The 16,743-nt window shown below is 37.6% G+C and overlaps 2 protein-coding genes across 2 annotated transcripts in view; both read left to right on the top strand.

Annotated features, from left to right (window-relative positions):
• Positions 1 to 16,743, top strand: part of LOC109913838 (cadherin EGF LAG seven-pass G-type receptor 2-like) — a 990,249-nt gene that overhangs the window by 539,629 nt on the left and 433,877 nt on the right. The gene's annotated exons all lie outside the window — the stretch shown is intronic.
• LOC109912364 (semaphorin-3D-like) overlaps positions 9,434 to 16,743 on the top strand; it is an 82,825-nt gene continuing 75,515 nt past the window's right edge. Inside the window, exon 1 of the mRNA XM_020511787.2 lies at positions 9,434 to 9,682. Within this exon, the coding sequence (XP_020367376.1) occupies positions 9,526 to 9,682 (157 nt within the window). The 5' untranslated portion in view covers positions 9,434 to 9,525. The remainder of the gene's footprint in view (positions 9,683 to 16,743) is intronic.

Below are 16,743 nucleotides of genomic sequence, written 5' to 3'. Positions count from 1 at the left end.
CGACCAGTGTGCTAACATGAAGGAAGCAGTTCACCATTGACTTTCCCAAACTTTGCGCAGCAAATAACATGAACAGTATAATATTTGCTTATACATGAATACATGTCAATGAATCAGAGTATGTATGGAGATGAGTAAACATGAAAAGGTGCTTGAGATCACACTCTCTGGCATTAGAGCAAGGGGGTTATAGCTAAAGTGAGATAACTGAAGCTGGGACATGATTTGGATATTGTTATAAAATCAGAAATTGATGGAAACACTCAACAGGTTAGGTAGTGTGGAAGCAGCGATAGGTACGTTGCATTTTGGTGACCTTTCATCAAAATTAAACTGCCACTTCCTAGGAATGTAATCAGTCGAAATTCAAGACTTTTTTTAAAATATTAATTCATGGGATGAGGGTATCTCTGGCTAGGCCAGCTTTTATTGCCCATTCCTAATTGTTCTGAGGGCAGTTAAGAGTCAACCACATTGCTGTGGGTCTGGAGTCACATGCTGCCCAGGCCTCGCCTAAAGGACATTAGTCAACCAGAAGGATTTTTCCGACACTCGGCAATGGATTCATGGTCATCTTTATTCCAGATTTACATTGAATTCAAATTCTACCATCTGCCGTGGCAGGATTCAAGTCCAGATACCCAGAACATTATCTGGGCCTGTGAATTAACAGTCCACCAATAATACCATTAGACCATCTCTTCCCCTATTGCTTAATCACTTAAAAAGATATTAGGACAGAGAACAAAAGGCTCGCCCAATGCAATAGGTTGGAAGGAGCATCTTTGAGGAGGAAAGAAATCTAGAGGGGTGATCAAGGACAGAATTCCCAAATTACCAGCCCAAGGCATCACAACTGGATCCTTTTATTTTCTTCGCTATTCTGTTTCTAAGTGCTTGTGTAATTTCACATTTTTAAAAAGATCACATATTTAACCTGGCACCTACATGAGTAACATATTACTACTTCAGCAGGTTTCTGCCTTTACATTCATGTGGAAGTTCTGCTAGATCTTCTCGCACATTTCATTTGCTATGATGTTTTAATCAAATTGTCTAGCTCAATTTTCTATTTTAAAACTAATCTCCCATACATATCAGCATTCCTAAAAGACCAAGATATTTGAATGCAAAATTTGCAAAAATCACTGAAAAAAAAAATCAAGAAACAACTTATATTTGTACAGCACACACATTTCATGAGCTTGGGATAACCCAGAAATAGCAAATTAAGTACCTTATAGTTCACTCACCGTTGTATTGGAGACATGTGGCTAATTTGGTGTCTGAAAAAGTCATGAATCAATGACCAGATAATCTGTTTAATCGAGGTTAGCTAAGGATAATTATTGACTTTGGATATCTGACCTGAACCCATGTTCATCTGAGTTGGCAAAGAGGACGTTAGTTTGACTATACCTTCGATTTTCTTTAAGTTTCAAGTTTCTCAGCTCCCCGGAATTATTTGGAGATAAGTCTCTGTACTGGATTTGACACCCTCTGAGTCAAGGCTGATGAAACAGAAAAGCTTTCTCCTCTCTTGAAGGCACTAAATCATTAAGCCCATTAGTACCATATTCAATCTCTTAATCACCATGAGTGATCTCTGATGTAGCATGCTATTCAACCAAAGAATGCATCACAATCTATCCAATTTTGTTTTCATTCAATGTCTATACCTTCCAGCAGATGTCACTAGACAATGATCAGGAGTCCCAGTGCCTGCATTAACTGAAAGCAGGCTGGGAGTTAAATCCTTTAATTTATGTTAACTTAGCATAAATCAGTGCACTGCCTTTATCTACTGGTATTTGAGAGAGTTACAAATTACAAAAGTTTCATAAATAGTTCTCAATCGGGAGGTATTAATGAAACATTTTGACATATAAATTGACTGGTCGTATTACAAACTAACTTATTGAATTAAGTTTGCAAATTAAAGAGTTAAATGACAAAGTGAAATTCAACTCAAATTGGACCAAGTTCAAGTATTCAAGTTCGTTGAACATGTGGAGATTCGACTTGTTGCATTGCCAACTAAAGTTACTCCTATCATGAGCTTGTTTATCTGAATTGGTACCAGCTAGCAAAGGAGAAAGTATGATCTTCAAATGAGAATTCCACTGAATCTGTGATCATTTGTCCAAATTTCTAGTTGTCATTACTGTGAAATGTGTTCTTCACCACTCTTCTGTGTCAGCAGCATATATCGTGTTGTCTTTTCATTGAGTGCACAGTGAGATGAAGCTGTATAAGAAAGTAGGCATTTCCTGTTCAACCCCACTCTGGGCTCAATCTATATACAAAGTCCATACAAAGTCTCCTAACTGCGTGAGAGTTCTGCAGGAGCCCTCGACTCAAGACATAACTGATTATATTTCATCATCTTTAAATGATCCTTTGTTCATTGCTGGGAATTGTCCAATGATTTTACAGATTTTCATATTGAGTTCTACCTGATTTGCAAGTTGAATGGAACATTGCACACAGGTGAAATTTTATTCAAATCAAAAACTGATGTCAAAAGTCAAAACATAAACATTAAGTCAATGCTTTCTGAAAAGAAGTTTGATCAAACCCAGGTAAAGGTACAATTGATAAAGGAAACTCATGCATGCAATCTCGAAGGAAATCAAAGGTAAAGTAAAACAAAGGTCCTCTGCATTTCTAAACGTTCTTTCTCTCAGGTAGCAAATAGTACTTTCATTGCATAAATTGAATCAATGTGTGAGTTTGAAGCTGAATGTTGGAAGTCTGAAGTAAAAGAGAAGTTTCCACAAGCGTACAACAGACTGGACAGTGGAGGAGAAAATAGAGTTAAGACTTAGGCTGTAACACTCATCAGAATATATGTGTAGATGTATACCACGCTACCTGCAATATGTAACCATCTTACATCTTAATGACAGTTAGCAGCTGTGTTAGGTTAACAACAATAACTTGCAAGTATGTCATTGCCTTTAATGTGGTAAAACATCCCAAAATGCTTCAAGGGAGTAATAACAAGCAGGATTTGTCACCAAATCACGCAGCAAGTTTCAAGAAATGGAGAGAGATAGTTTTCAAGGAAGTCTTCAAATGAGACAGAGTGAGTTGGCAAGACGGAGAGCTAGGGATGAAATTCCACAGTTTAGGGCCCAGGCAGCTATGGGCACAGTCACTATCATGGAGAGATTAAAATCTGGTGCCAAAATTGATGAAGCACAGAGATCATGGAGGTACAAAGTCATAGAATTTTCACAACCCAGTAAGAGGACCTTTGGCCCATCATGTTAGCAGGGATCATCAGACATGCATGTATGCTAATCCCATTTCCAGTACTTGGCCTTACGTTTTGTTTACAATTCATTGTCATGTCTTGGCAAAAAAAACTGGTTTAAATTTGTTTATTCGCCCTCATTACGGAAACAAGAATAATAATATTTTTCCAAATGACATTTCAGAAGAAACTTTTCCAGTTCTTTATTGAGTAAAATGGTAAACCTATCCTTTGTCCTCACATTTTATGTTGTTGCTACATGTAACAGAGGAATGTTTTCCCTATTTTATCTCAATGCTAACAGATGCTGAGAAGCATGTCCAAAGCTGTAATTTGCTTGAGGGTTTGGATAACACATCTAAACCCTGAGTGCACTTTGCTATTAAGACATTCCAGGCACATTTTATTTTCCATAATAGTTTTCCATCTATCCCTATTAGTTTGAAGAAATTTCTGCTTTCATTGTTTAGTCATTCTCACCAGCCATTTCTCTCAGGTTCTTAATTTTACTTTAGGTAATCTATCTAAAGGTTTACTGCCTGAATTTTTTAGTACATTTCCTTGTGTGACTTATTATCTTTCAATGCTGATGCTACTCCTTTTATCCCATGCCATTGAGAGTTAGACTGCTGCTTTTTCTTGTATTTTATAAGATTACATGCCCAGAATGAGTAGTGAAGAGGTGAAGTTATGTGATTCGCAGATTGAATTTTATTTGACCACAATGTTCATAATTTTCTATGAAATTGGCAAAAATTGGCTGGTTCTATGATGAATATGATACTGACAGCAATGCGTTAGAAAACTGATTTACTGTAAACTAAACACGGTTATACCAATTTACTTATACTCAATTGATTAATGAGTAAATTTGAAATAAAACAAATAAATTAATTTTTCAATTTATTTAATTACTGATATTGCTTCAAGGAAATGAGTGTCAAAATCTGTTCTTTACTGCTGTTCCTTTATATCTATCACATCACTGCTCTCGCAGAGATAAACTTAGTGAGAAGTGAGTAATATGTGGTAGAGGTATATTGCATAATATTTATATGCAAGATCCAACTTTATTTGCCGTTTTCTATTGTGAGTGATGGAAGAGCTGAAAAGAATTAAATCAAAGTAAATCATTATAATAGGAACAGAAATCAAGAACAGACCAAAGCTGTGAAGATTGGACAGAAGTGATTTAAAGGGAAAAAGCTTACATTCGTATAATATCTATCATAACTACAGGACCTCCCAAGCTACTTAATTTCATCCAATGTCGTACTTTTTGTCATCAGTATCTGCAAGACAGAGACTGATAGATTCCAGTCAGTGATCTTCCTGGAGTGCATTTAGGATGATCTACTTAGGCAATGGATGTGGAGGCACAATATGGCGGCTGCCTCACTGTACCAGGGATTCTGTTTCGATTCCACCCTTGGATGACTGTGTGGAGTTTACACATTTTCCCCATGTCTGCGTGGGTGTTCTCTGGGTGCTAGGTGAACTACAGGGATACTGGGGAGTGGGCCTGGGTGGGATTTTCTTTTGACAGTTAGTGTGGCTTAGATGGGCTGAATGGCCTGCTTCCACACAGTGTAGAGTTTCTATGATTCTAATGGAAGAAGCAATCAAAAATTATCACCAGAATCTGATGTGACCACTAGAGAGCGCTCACCAGAAGAACCTGATTTTAAACAAAAAAATAAATGCAACTAAAGATGCCTAAAGACAATTTTTTAGGTCCTGTACAGATAGCAAAATGATATGCTTAGATCCTAACAAGTTGAGAGCTAGAGTGGGATGCAGTGACCAACAAATGTGAAACCAGTGCAATTGTTTATTGGATTTGTGAACTATTTAACCATGTTCATGCCTAATATATTATCAAACTATGAACCTCTACACACTGCTTTCTGTTAAAGATGTGCAGTAGTATAGGGGGACACAGCACAAAATGCAGCTTTCACTAGAATTAAACAATTAATTGTGACAACTCCAGTTATGAGGTATTACAATGTCTATAATGAAGTCACCTTTGTTATGGTTGTAGTGAAAATGGATTATTAATATTCAACTTCCATCATTTAACTTTAACACCTGAAACTTTAAAGGACTAAAAATTGTTTTAAAAAGGAAATTGCTGACCTAAAATGGCTGCTGAGATCATCTAGCCAACCCAGGCAAGCAATATTGACTATAGAAACTGGCTGAATTGTATTATTATTTTAATCAAGAGATGCAGAAACACAGTGAGGCATCAGGAAATTTGTATCACTTGCATCATACATACAGATATGAAGAAATTAAAGGCACTATATATTAACAAAATAGAGTGAAAGAAACATGGAAATGACAATAGCCAGGATACTGAAAGCTCTCTCTCCTCTTTTTCCCAATCTCAGGAGACAGTACTGGTGAAAAAGTAGCTTGTGAGAAAATAACCACCATTCAGCAAGAAATCAAGGTCATCAGCAAATTTTGTCATTCCTGAAAAAACAGTACAACAGCCAAACAGTTCAGATTCAGATTTCACTCTCCAACTCAAGACCCTAAAATCTTTAAACTAGAATGACCTTTATTTTCCTTCCTGTACAGACATGTCGCCTCTCCACTTTTTTAAGTTTATAACCTGAGTTTGTACGTTTGTAATTTTGCACTTTCTTGTTTTTCTCAGGTTTAATAGGTAATAAAATAATAATACTCCAATCTCTTTCACTCAAGAAAACCTTGGACTTGACTTTCCTTCATTTTACTTCTGGTTAACTAAGTGAATTAAACTTGTTAATGCACTTGTGGTTGGGATTCCCACATCATACCCTATTGCCCTCTCATTTAACCAAGGAGGTTTTGCCACGACTGGGAGACTTTTGTCGGCTCTCCACCAGGATTACGTGGGATTGGTCACATGATTTCCACCATCATGGGCTCATAAATTCCGGTATGTGGTGTTTTCAGCTATTACTTCCATTTGAAGGATTTCAGGTACATTGAAGACAAATTCTATTCTCAATTTATCACAATTTTAATCCAATCCAAATGTCTTCTTTTAAACTTTGATCTTGAACTTTTAAAAACACAAATCACTGTCAATAAATGTTAGTGGAAGATGTAGTCAGATTTATAAAAGCAGTTGGCACAAAAGCATACAGAGATAAACAAAAAACTCATCCCCTTAGCTTTCGTTTCCTGTTTCCATGAGCAATGTCACAGACAGATCACTAGATATCCATGTCCTTGGAATCTATAAACATTGAAATGACCTCAATGTATTCAATCCTTGTCTTGTGTATACACAAGCTCCAGAGTACAGCTGTGGCCTGGACAATGACCCTGAAAAAGAACTTTAATCAAATTAGTGCTCAGCAATAAATAATATTGCACTCTCCTGCTTAACATCATTTGTAAGTTAGACATGCAATGTCAGGTGATCCAATAGCAGAGTCCATCACTGTATCAGTGTACTTCTGCATTGGTTAATCCCTAATATTAGCAGAGCTGTTGGCAGTTCCTTTAAGATGGAGGAGACGTGTCCTGACCTGGGCATTCCTCCTGGTATCCACCCCTGTAGTTTGGCAATGGTTTCATTTAGGAGAATAATTCAGGTTTAACAGAGAACGGTAATGGAAGGTACCAGATAAAAGTACTTGAAAATTAATAAACAAAATGCAGAGTTTTGTAAGTTTTGAGGTAATGGCTCCAGTTAAAAATCTTGAACAACTTCCTTCTCAATTGTAATTCCTTTGATCCCATATGATCCCCTGGGCTGGATCATTTTCTCATTCTATTTTTCTTCGGATAAGGAATGCTATGGGAGGCAATCCAATGTCAGGAGAAAGAAAATTGAGTTGAAACAATTAAATCAATTCTTTAAATAAAATAAGGCTGGAGATGCCTAAAAGGGTTAATTAACGCTTGGTTTATATTGAAATTCCAGCTGACAGCTGTTTGCCTTCATAATTTAACACTTGTTTGGGCTGTGAAGTCAGGTCACCTCTGTAATGACTAACAGACGTCTCCAAATTGATACCCATCCCATTAAATAAGTTCGAAGTACACAAACTCTAGAAATCCATTCCCTGGTTAGTAAAATGATTAACTAGATTTCTCCAAAGCTATTTTCAGCAGCCAAGTTAAACACAATGAAAAAAACGTAAAATTCAGCATTTGAAGCTTTTATATGACAGATAAAGGTGATTTCAGTATAATGTGAATGTTTATGACAAGTAAAATTAAATAGCACATTAGTTTTACTAACATGCATGTAAGCAGTTGAAATGTGACCAGTGGAATAATTGTAGATGGAGATACATTTGTAGTTTGTCTAGCTTAATTAAAGCCAGGTACACTGGCAGCTCTGATATGAATTGTGTGTTCTCAAGATTTAAGAAGAGATAGTGCTGTTGTAGACGTATTCAATTTGCCACTTTGGTGTAAAACTGGCATTATGGATCAGTCATCCACTTTAATTAGGGGGCAAGTTGTAAATCCATCCCTTCTCACATTCCCCGGTCATAATACAACAGAATGCACAAAGTCATGTCCTGTTCGAGTTTGTGTGCCAATCGATAATTTATAAGTAATGTGGCAATGTTCAAATTGGAATTGCATGAAGGATCATATTTGCAACAGTCTCTGATCATATAAGTATATGTTCATCCTGACCAACTGTATTTTTGTAGTTTATTTATCAATGGAAATACTTAGTAGCAAAAATAAGTTGATTTGCAGACTGAGTGCCAAAAGCCATATATCTGCAAACCTTGACAGTACCGTCATAGTGGAAAGGTGTACCCTGATAATGGATGGCCAACATGTTTCAAGAAAGGAGGGCTAAGGCTAGTTAATGCAATGGTATTTGCTGACACTTCTCAGATATAGTGGAACAAGAAAATGCATTTGATCATCTTTGAATTTCAAAACATTCTCTATAAGTTTCTTCATTGGTAATTGACAGATTAAGGATCACAGGATAGGGGAGATAGAAAACTAGCTTGAAAATCAGTGTTAGAGATAGCGATACATATACAATTTTCAGTCAGGAATACAGTCTTTGTTTAATGGACACAGAGGCCACAATTCATGCCCCTTCTGGTTGTCAGTTATTATTTTTTATGTCTGTAAATCAATAGAACCAGGAATCAGATGTGCCAGCCTCAGTGTCTGATTTTCCAACCTGCTTTTCCTTTCAGTAAGGCCCTATACTATGTTATTCAATGAAATCATTAGCACAGACACTGGTTTTATTAAAAAGAGGCAAATGACAGTTGGGACACAGTAACAGAGGGAGGAATTGCAAATCAAAGGACGCTCTATTTTCGCTGTATATATCAGATTGATCCTATCTATGATAGACATGTGCAAAACCAGGCAATGAAGAAATACTATTGAACTGGGCAGTTTTGAAGAGAGTGAGTTAAAGGAAATGATGACAGAAAGATTGATATGTGGAAACACCAAACATATTAGGGCCTAATGATCTTTCCTGCTCCAAAACCTTTATATCACTGTTACAGTTTCAAATAAAATTGATGATTATAGTTTGTGATTTTCATAATAGTTTTTACATTTTTAATTTATTTTTACTGCTCTTAACTTTGCTTTGTATCGATTTAAATCTTTGTATCTAAATACCTTTATACAAAGGTAAAAAGAAAGCAGCTCCTTTTCCAGAATCACTCTTTAGCTGCAAAATCCAACAAAACTGTCCCAAAAAGATTTGACTTCTAGTTATTCTACTTTCCTATAGTTAAACAGTTCTACTGAAATATGCAGCTTTTAGCCTGAGATGGTGAGAATTAAACATTTGAGTTATTCTGAATATTCTGATGCGTGAATCAAATTGCCACACTATGTGTAACATTGATCTTTTTTTAAAAATTAATGATTGATTAAAATATTGCTTTAATTGAAAATTAGTCTCAAGTCTACCTTTAAAAAGACCCTCAATGGCTGGTATGCACGATTGCTGCGTATTAATGGAGTGCAGCTTAAACATTTTCTTGTTTTAACGCTGCCTGTTGTTCAGCAGATGTTAGCACTGCTGGCTCTAATTATAAAATGCTTGCCCAGCCTCTGCCAAACCACTCCTTTCTTGCTTGTTCCTTACAGCATTTATGCAAATTGATGGAGACTGATTGGCAGGAGAGTCTACCACTCCTACTTTTAGTTTAACAGCAGTTTTAGCAGTGTACTTTGAAGATTTGAATTGGTATGGACCTTGCTGATATACAGAAGGATTGGGTTGTGCTGGTGTATGTATGTAGATTTATAACATGGAGTGCAAATTTCTAATCAGAAAAAGGGACTGCAGAAGTAATTTTTCTTCTGCACAGTCTATTGCTGTGTGCTGCTGTGTTCTTATCATCTTCCTTTTACCAGTGACTGAAGCCTGGAAACAAAGTAAACCACGCCTGACATTCTCATATCAAGGTAAAAACATCAAATCTGTCACATATTTCAGAATATTTTTAGATTTCACTAAGTTGTTTAAAGATCAGTGTCACCTGATGATCAACAGTAAAGTATTAACTCCTGAAAGTCAGTAAGACACTGTGCATGTGTGATGTAACATTGAAAAATGATTTTTTAACTTGACAGAATACAAGAAATGATCATAACTTCACGTAAAATCTTATTGATTTGTCACTTAAAGTTTGATCCGACACTCACACAGTTCAAAGTTTCTGTGCGGTTCTGTGTCCTCACAGTAATAATATTGATATCAGATGGCAATTTACTGACAAAGTTGTTTTCAGTCTAGGAACCTCAATCCGGAAAAAAAAGTCACCTAATTAGATCACTGTTGGAACAAAATATTAGTGCGTTTGGCTTAGATCTTTGCCTGGGCAAGTGACTTGACGTGTTCTGACATTCTGGAACGAATACTGCAAATTTTACATTTATCTTGCCGTAACCCATGATGTGCATTTTTGCAGAACAAGTTCCAAAAGCAATGGAAATCCTGACTGTCTGGTCAATGGCTCAATACCATAATGATAGAGTATACCCAGTCGGTTGTGATAAGGAGGTGGTCAAGAAACAAATAAGTGGAGATAAAGAAATGAGCCACTGACAGCATTGAGGCAGAGAAAGAAGAAAGGATTGCAAAGGGGAGGGTAATCAGAATAAATAATGCAGGAATACTCTCGCACAGCCTGAGAAGCAACTGAAGCCCATCATGTTAGGCAGTCATTTCTCCCAAATATAAAAAAAGGCTTGGCATATTCTGGCATATATAAAAGATTTGCCACTGAGAACATGCTGAATTTCAACTGTTCTTTCCATACCCATTAATCTGCTACTGCTGCTAAAGTTAACTTCATTTTATACCATGGCTACTTTCTTTTATTTTTGAAAGGGTCAAGTAAATAAGAAGTCCTTAAACGGTCTAAAGGTTTGGTGGCTACACTGAGTAATAAATGCATGCATTATGTGTCTTAAATCTTGGAAGCAATATTTCAGCTCTCAGCTTCTTCCCAGAATGAAACCCTTGTTCACATGCATGTCATGACATGTGTTTACTGATTAAGTAAACTATAGCTCACATTTTAATATACATAATTAATTGGAAACTAAAGAACAAGTTGCAACTTCATCTGGCATTCAACCTGAACACATTGAATCAAATTAATTGAACATATACAATTTGTCAGGCTCAATGCTATGCTTTATCCTCAGCGAATGGTGCAATATAAGCTGTCCTCAATCTCCAAAATGAATCCCTCTTACAGGAGGCTTAAAGGGCTCTGCATCATGGGGGAACAGTCAACTGATCTGAATGTAAATGCTTTTCCATCTTTTAAACTGAGGGAAAAAGAATGGACAAATAGGTTGCAATCCTGTGAGGATTAAGATAGGAGCCACTTTTCAAAAACAAAATCTCCTTTTAAAATTAACTGCATTCTTAATTGCTCTCTGTCTTTAAGATTGAAGTCCAGATTCTTTTTGCATTCCTTTTATTCTCTATCTCACAAATCATGATTGGAAATAGCAGTGCTGGGCATTCTTAGCACTGAGTGCCACAGTTTGGATCAACAACCTCTACCTCAGCAACAGATATTCCCACAATAATTATACGGAGGAAACATTGCTGTTGCTAATACTGTCACAACCCTCTGCACCTGAGTGTGGCACAAGTGTACTTCACCCTTTCACAAACACTATGCGCATTGGCTTGTAAACATTATACTTCCAAACCTTTAGCATAGAAATGTCTTTGTTAGTCAATTTTATGTCTGTAGCTTTACTGGAAGGCTAGAGTTACTGTTGAAATCACAGTTAATTGTAAGGCATAACACAGGTTTCTTCTTCTGTCCTCTACCCAATGTCCAAAGCCATGCAATCTCTATATCTGCCAGATATTAGACATTGAGCATCTGTTACATGTCTGGAGAGAAGTATAACTTCGAGGCATGTGCATGAATTTTAAATGTACTGTTGCTACTGACAAGTCAGAAGGCACTCTGACCTTTCAAGGAAAGACAGAATCAATCACAAATGAATTTCTGTGTCCACTCTGTTGCCTAATACATACACAGCCTAATTTATATAAAAAAGGATGAAAATATTCATTCCATTATTTATAAAGCTGTAGAATGTAGTAATGTAATTCTGCCTTTGGATGATTTTTTGTGATCTGTTGGCTCAAGAAGTGCTATACTTCTGTTGCTGCTTCCAAAATACAGGCAATTCCACTGTTGATACACATGTTTAACCTCACAGCTTTCTATCATTGTCGCTGTGATAGAACGTAGAATGAAACCAATCTACAAACCACAGAATATTTTCCCACTTCATTCCTTAAAATTAATTGAGGTTTAGAAAAATGCCTCTGATCCTAGCACTTTACTTACAAACAGATTGAGAATGAATGTTGCTGAAGAACTGCCAACTATTCATTCAGATTTCTTATGTGACTTGATAACTTCTTCCTTCAGTTGGTGAAAAATTAATTCAATTGAAGAAAAGCCATATGTGATGTTTGATTGACATTACTGCTTTGGGTTCACAGCTGGGGGTGAGCCAGAGAGGCAGTTGAACATACTTTGTCTTTGTCTTTTTCTCATCAAACATCACTGCTATTTTTAAATCCATCCAGGAAATAACCTATTAACAAAAAGATCTTATGAATGTTCCATGAATTCAAAATCTAGTCTGTACTGTTTAATTAATCGTGCATTCATTATAAGTAATATTTCACTGCGGTATAAAACAGTTGGTTATTCATAATTATTTATTTCAGTAAAAAGCAAAAATGCAAGAAGAGGAATATTTGCAACTGGTAATCTAATTCTGATCAACTTCATACAAAGCTCTTTATGTAATGATTGTAAAATATGTGGGCTACAGTCATGAAAAATCACTGTATTTACTTTCTCTACCTGATCTGCTATCATGAAGTGGACTTTTGCGTCCAATGAGGTATTTGTACCTGATAAGGCAATGTGCTTGGGCAGACCCACTATTTCTGCCTGGTTCTGACCCACAGAACACATCTCTTCCTAACTGACTCGTTTTTTTCTCCTCTTGTCCAGTGCCTCCCCACTTACCTCTGCAATTCATCAGACGCTTTACTTCAGTTTGCAGGCTCCAGCCACCTCCTCTTCACTATGGACGTTCAATCCCTTTGCACATCAATCCCCCATCAGGATGGTCTCAGGGCTCTCTTTTGTTGGAAAATAGGCCTGAACCGTCCCTATCCACCACCACCCTCCTCCGCTGGCCGAGCTTATCCTCACTCTAAACATCTCTTTTAACTCCTCTCACTTTCTTCAGGTCAAAGATGTGGCCAGGCAGTACCTACATGGGCCCCAGTTATGCCTGTCTCTTTGTGGCATCAATGCAACATTCCTTGTCCCATTCCGGCCCCCACCCGTAACTCTTTCTCTGGTATATTGGTGACATCATTGGTGCTGCTTTCCTCTCTCTTCAATGGAATTGGAAAAGTTTATATATTTCACTTCCAATTTCCACCTTGGTCTTACCTTCACCTGGTCCATCTCTGACTCCTCCCTTCCCTTCCTTGACACCTCTGTTTCTACTTCTGGGGATAGACTGTCACTAATATCCACTACAAAACCAATGACTTCCACAGTCACCTGCACTATACATCGTCATACCCTGCTCCCTGTAAAGACTTTATTTCATTCTCCCAGTTCTTCCATCTCCATCGCATCTGTTCTGATGATGCAGCTTCAACAAGGGAGCCTCTGAAATGCCCACCTTCTTCCTCAACCACGGATTCCCCAGCACCATAGTTGACAGGGCCCTCAGCTGTGTCCGACCCATCTCCCGCACTTCTGCCCTCACCCCTCCTTGTTCTCTCCCCTTGTCCTCTCCTATCATCACAACAGCATCCACATCTATAGAGTCATTAGCAGCTTCTTCTGCCACTTCCACCACCAGACACATATTACCCTCCAGTCCCTTCTGCCTAGACCGTTCCCTCCTGGACACTCTGGCCCACTGCTCCTTCGCTCCCAACACATCCCCACAGCCCCATGGCACCTTCCCCTGCAACCACAGAAGGTGTAACACATGTCCGTTTACTTTCTTCCTCCTCCTCACCATCCAAGACTCCAGACACACTTCCAGTGCTTTACCTTCGCTCAATCTAGTCTACTGCATTCGCTGTTCACAATATAATCTCCTCTACACTGGGGAAACAAAGACTGTTTGCATTCTGTTAACCACTCCTTTGTCTGTCCAACTTTTTCTCTCTCTCTCTTTAGGCTCTATCTCCAGCTATCAATTACCCTCCCCCACCTCCCCACACCCATCTTCTGTATAAATATCAATTTTTTCCTAGCTACAATCAGTTCTGAAGAGGGGTCGCTGGAACCAAAACAATAACTCTGATTTATCTCCACTGATGCTTCCTGACTTGCTGAGCTTTCCCAGCAATTTCTGCTTTTGTTTCTGAGGCATTATGTATGTTAGTGCTTGTAATGTAAAGAACTAGATGTGGATAATGCAGTACTGAAAGATTTAACTGATGCTAATTACAGCTCCTGATATATCCATACCTTACAGTCATAGGCACTGCAATGTCTGGGCTAATACTAAACTATTCAGTCACAGGCAACATCACATTTCTATCAGCATCTCATGCTTTAAGTGGCAAATTAAAATGGAGGCTGAAATTTTTATAAACTCAGGTCACATGCTACAATATGGTGATGATATGTCTTTTAGGTATACTGTATAATTGCTGATACATAACGAACATTACAATTGTTATAAAATATGTCTTGTCATATACTTTATTGTGGTTCTGGAAATATTATTGCATTGTCGTAGAGGTTTACAGCATAGAAATAGGCCTGTTCATCCAACTTGTCCATGCTGCCCAGTTTTCACAATTAATCTAGTCCCATTTGCCCACATTTGGTCCCTATCCCTCCATACCTATCCCATCTATGTACCTGTCCAAATGTTTCTTAAATGATAAAATTGTACTCACCTCCACCACTATCTCTGGCAGCCCATTTCAGACATTCACCACCTTCTGTGTGAAAAAATTGAACCTCTGGACCCTTTTGTATCTCTCCCCTCTCACCTTAAACCTCTGCCCTGTAGTTTTAGACTCCCCTAACATGAACAGAGAGATTTGTTGAAGATTCAACAGCTGTTCTTAACTCTCAATGAAAAACAGTTTTAGAGTACACTCATGTGTTCCCAAGTTTCCTTCAGTAAATGCCCTAGACAGAGACACATAGAAGAGAGAAGAAAGTCTTGATTCCATCAAAAGGAATTGTTATTTGACATGTTGTGTTATTAAGAACATAAATGGAAACAGTAACACAGGAAAACACTCAACAGGACAGATAGCACTTGTGGAGAGAGGAACAAAGATACTATTTTGAGATGAACAAATATTTGGAATCTACAGGGAAAGAGGATGAGATGCAAATGGCAGGGTAGGTGTGGGAAGGTCGGAGGAAAGAACAAAAGGAAAAAAATTGCAATAAGCGGGAGAGCAGGGCTAATTAAATGAGGAAAGGGACAATTGTGCAAGCAAAAAGCGATTAGCAATGGGAAAGTATAGCTAAATAAAAGGTCTAGAGGAGGTGCAAATACAGCAGAACAAGAAAACGGAAGGGAAGAATGGAAATTTGGCTGCATCAAAACCCAGAGGAAATGAGAGCTGATGCTTTGTCGCAGGAATTCATCATTTATCAATACATGACAAAAAAAGCAGTCTGTACCTTTAGTTTGTATAGTCATCACTTCCGTCAGAATCACTTTTGACTTTCACTCTACCCATGAGCATTCTCTTTAATTCTTGCCTGCACCTCTCCTGCCCCTACCCCTCCATTTCCCTGATTCAATCTGCACTTGCTTAAGAACTATTCATCACTACTATCTTGCAAGTCTGCTAAAAGATTATCAACTTGAAATGCTACATTAATTTCTGTCTCCAGAGATGCTACCTGACCTATTGATTGATTTCCAGAATTTTATTTCAGGTTTGCAGCAATTGTTGAGAATTTGTGTTTGCTCACCGGTTTTGTCAGATTTAACTGATGTGTATTTTCACAGCTATGCATGTGATTTTCAATGATAAAACCAGACCTTGGACTATTGGTGAATACCCTTTCCAAACATTATTGACATTGAAATAACAGTTTTCCCCTACCCTTGCCCTGAACTTATCTTCATACTGCAAATCCAAAATTGAGCCAATGATTTGACTATCTGAAAGACCTTTGTTCTATATGTCAGCAACCAGTAGTTTACAGGTCAAAACTGGAAAGTGGCAATGCCTACATAATTTACCAGAAACATTGTGTTATTATGTTGGCCGCAAAATGAGTATTTACTTTAAGTGAGCTCCCATTCCTGACCCATTGATTGTATGTACAATGCATTTTATAAAGAACTGTACTCTGATGTATGAGTTGGCCTGAGGCACGATGACTGCAGGGCACTATATTTAACCTCAAGCTTTTACAGATTAGCAAAGAGATAATCACTCTTGGTGGTAAACATTGTTGAAGATTCTATGTATGCTTGTGCAAATGAGATGACATTGAGTTATAAACATCATAGAGCAACCAATGGCTCACTAAGCCTAGTAACTACATCCAGGGAAGTTGAAGAAGCTCAGAAAGAGAGAGGAGAGAGGGAAGCAAAAGAAATGTTCCTAGATATGTATTTAACATAGCACTCATTTTTGGGTGGAGATTCTGTGTAAATTAAGAGAAAGCACATCCTGAAATAGTCTTATTAACCAACCTTGAGAAACTGATTTATGTTCCCATATTTTTAAAACTGCATATAAGCTGATTGTTTTTAGTTGCCTATAAATATTATTATTTGATAATAATTATTTAGTAGATGTGCTTGGAAGTTGGCAGGCGAGTCACCCATAATAGTTGTGCGCTGTGCTGGCTGGATGGAGTTGATGTGAGTTACGTTGTTCCTTATATATTTACAAGGGGCGTTAATAACATAACAAAAGAGGACAAATTAGGACTGGTATTAGGTAG

This window comes from Rhincodon typus, chromosome 25, assembly GCF_021869965.1.
Source record: "Rhincodon typus isolate 14 chromosome 25, sRhiTyp1.1, whole genome shotgun sequence".
NCBI lineage: Eukaryota > Metazoa > Chordata > Chondrichthyes > Orectolobiformes > Rhincodontidae > Rhincodon > Rhincodon typus.
The sequence above is the reverse complement of the archived record's forward strand: the minus strand, read 5'-3'. Positions and strand labels throughout refer to the sequence as shown.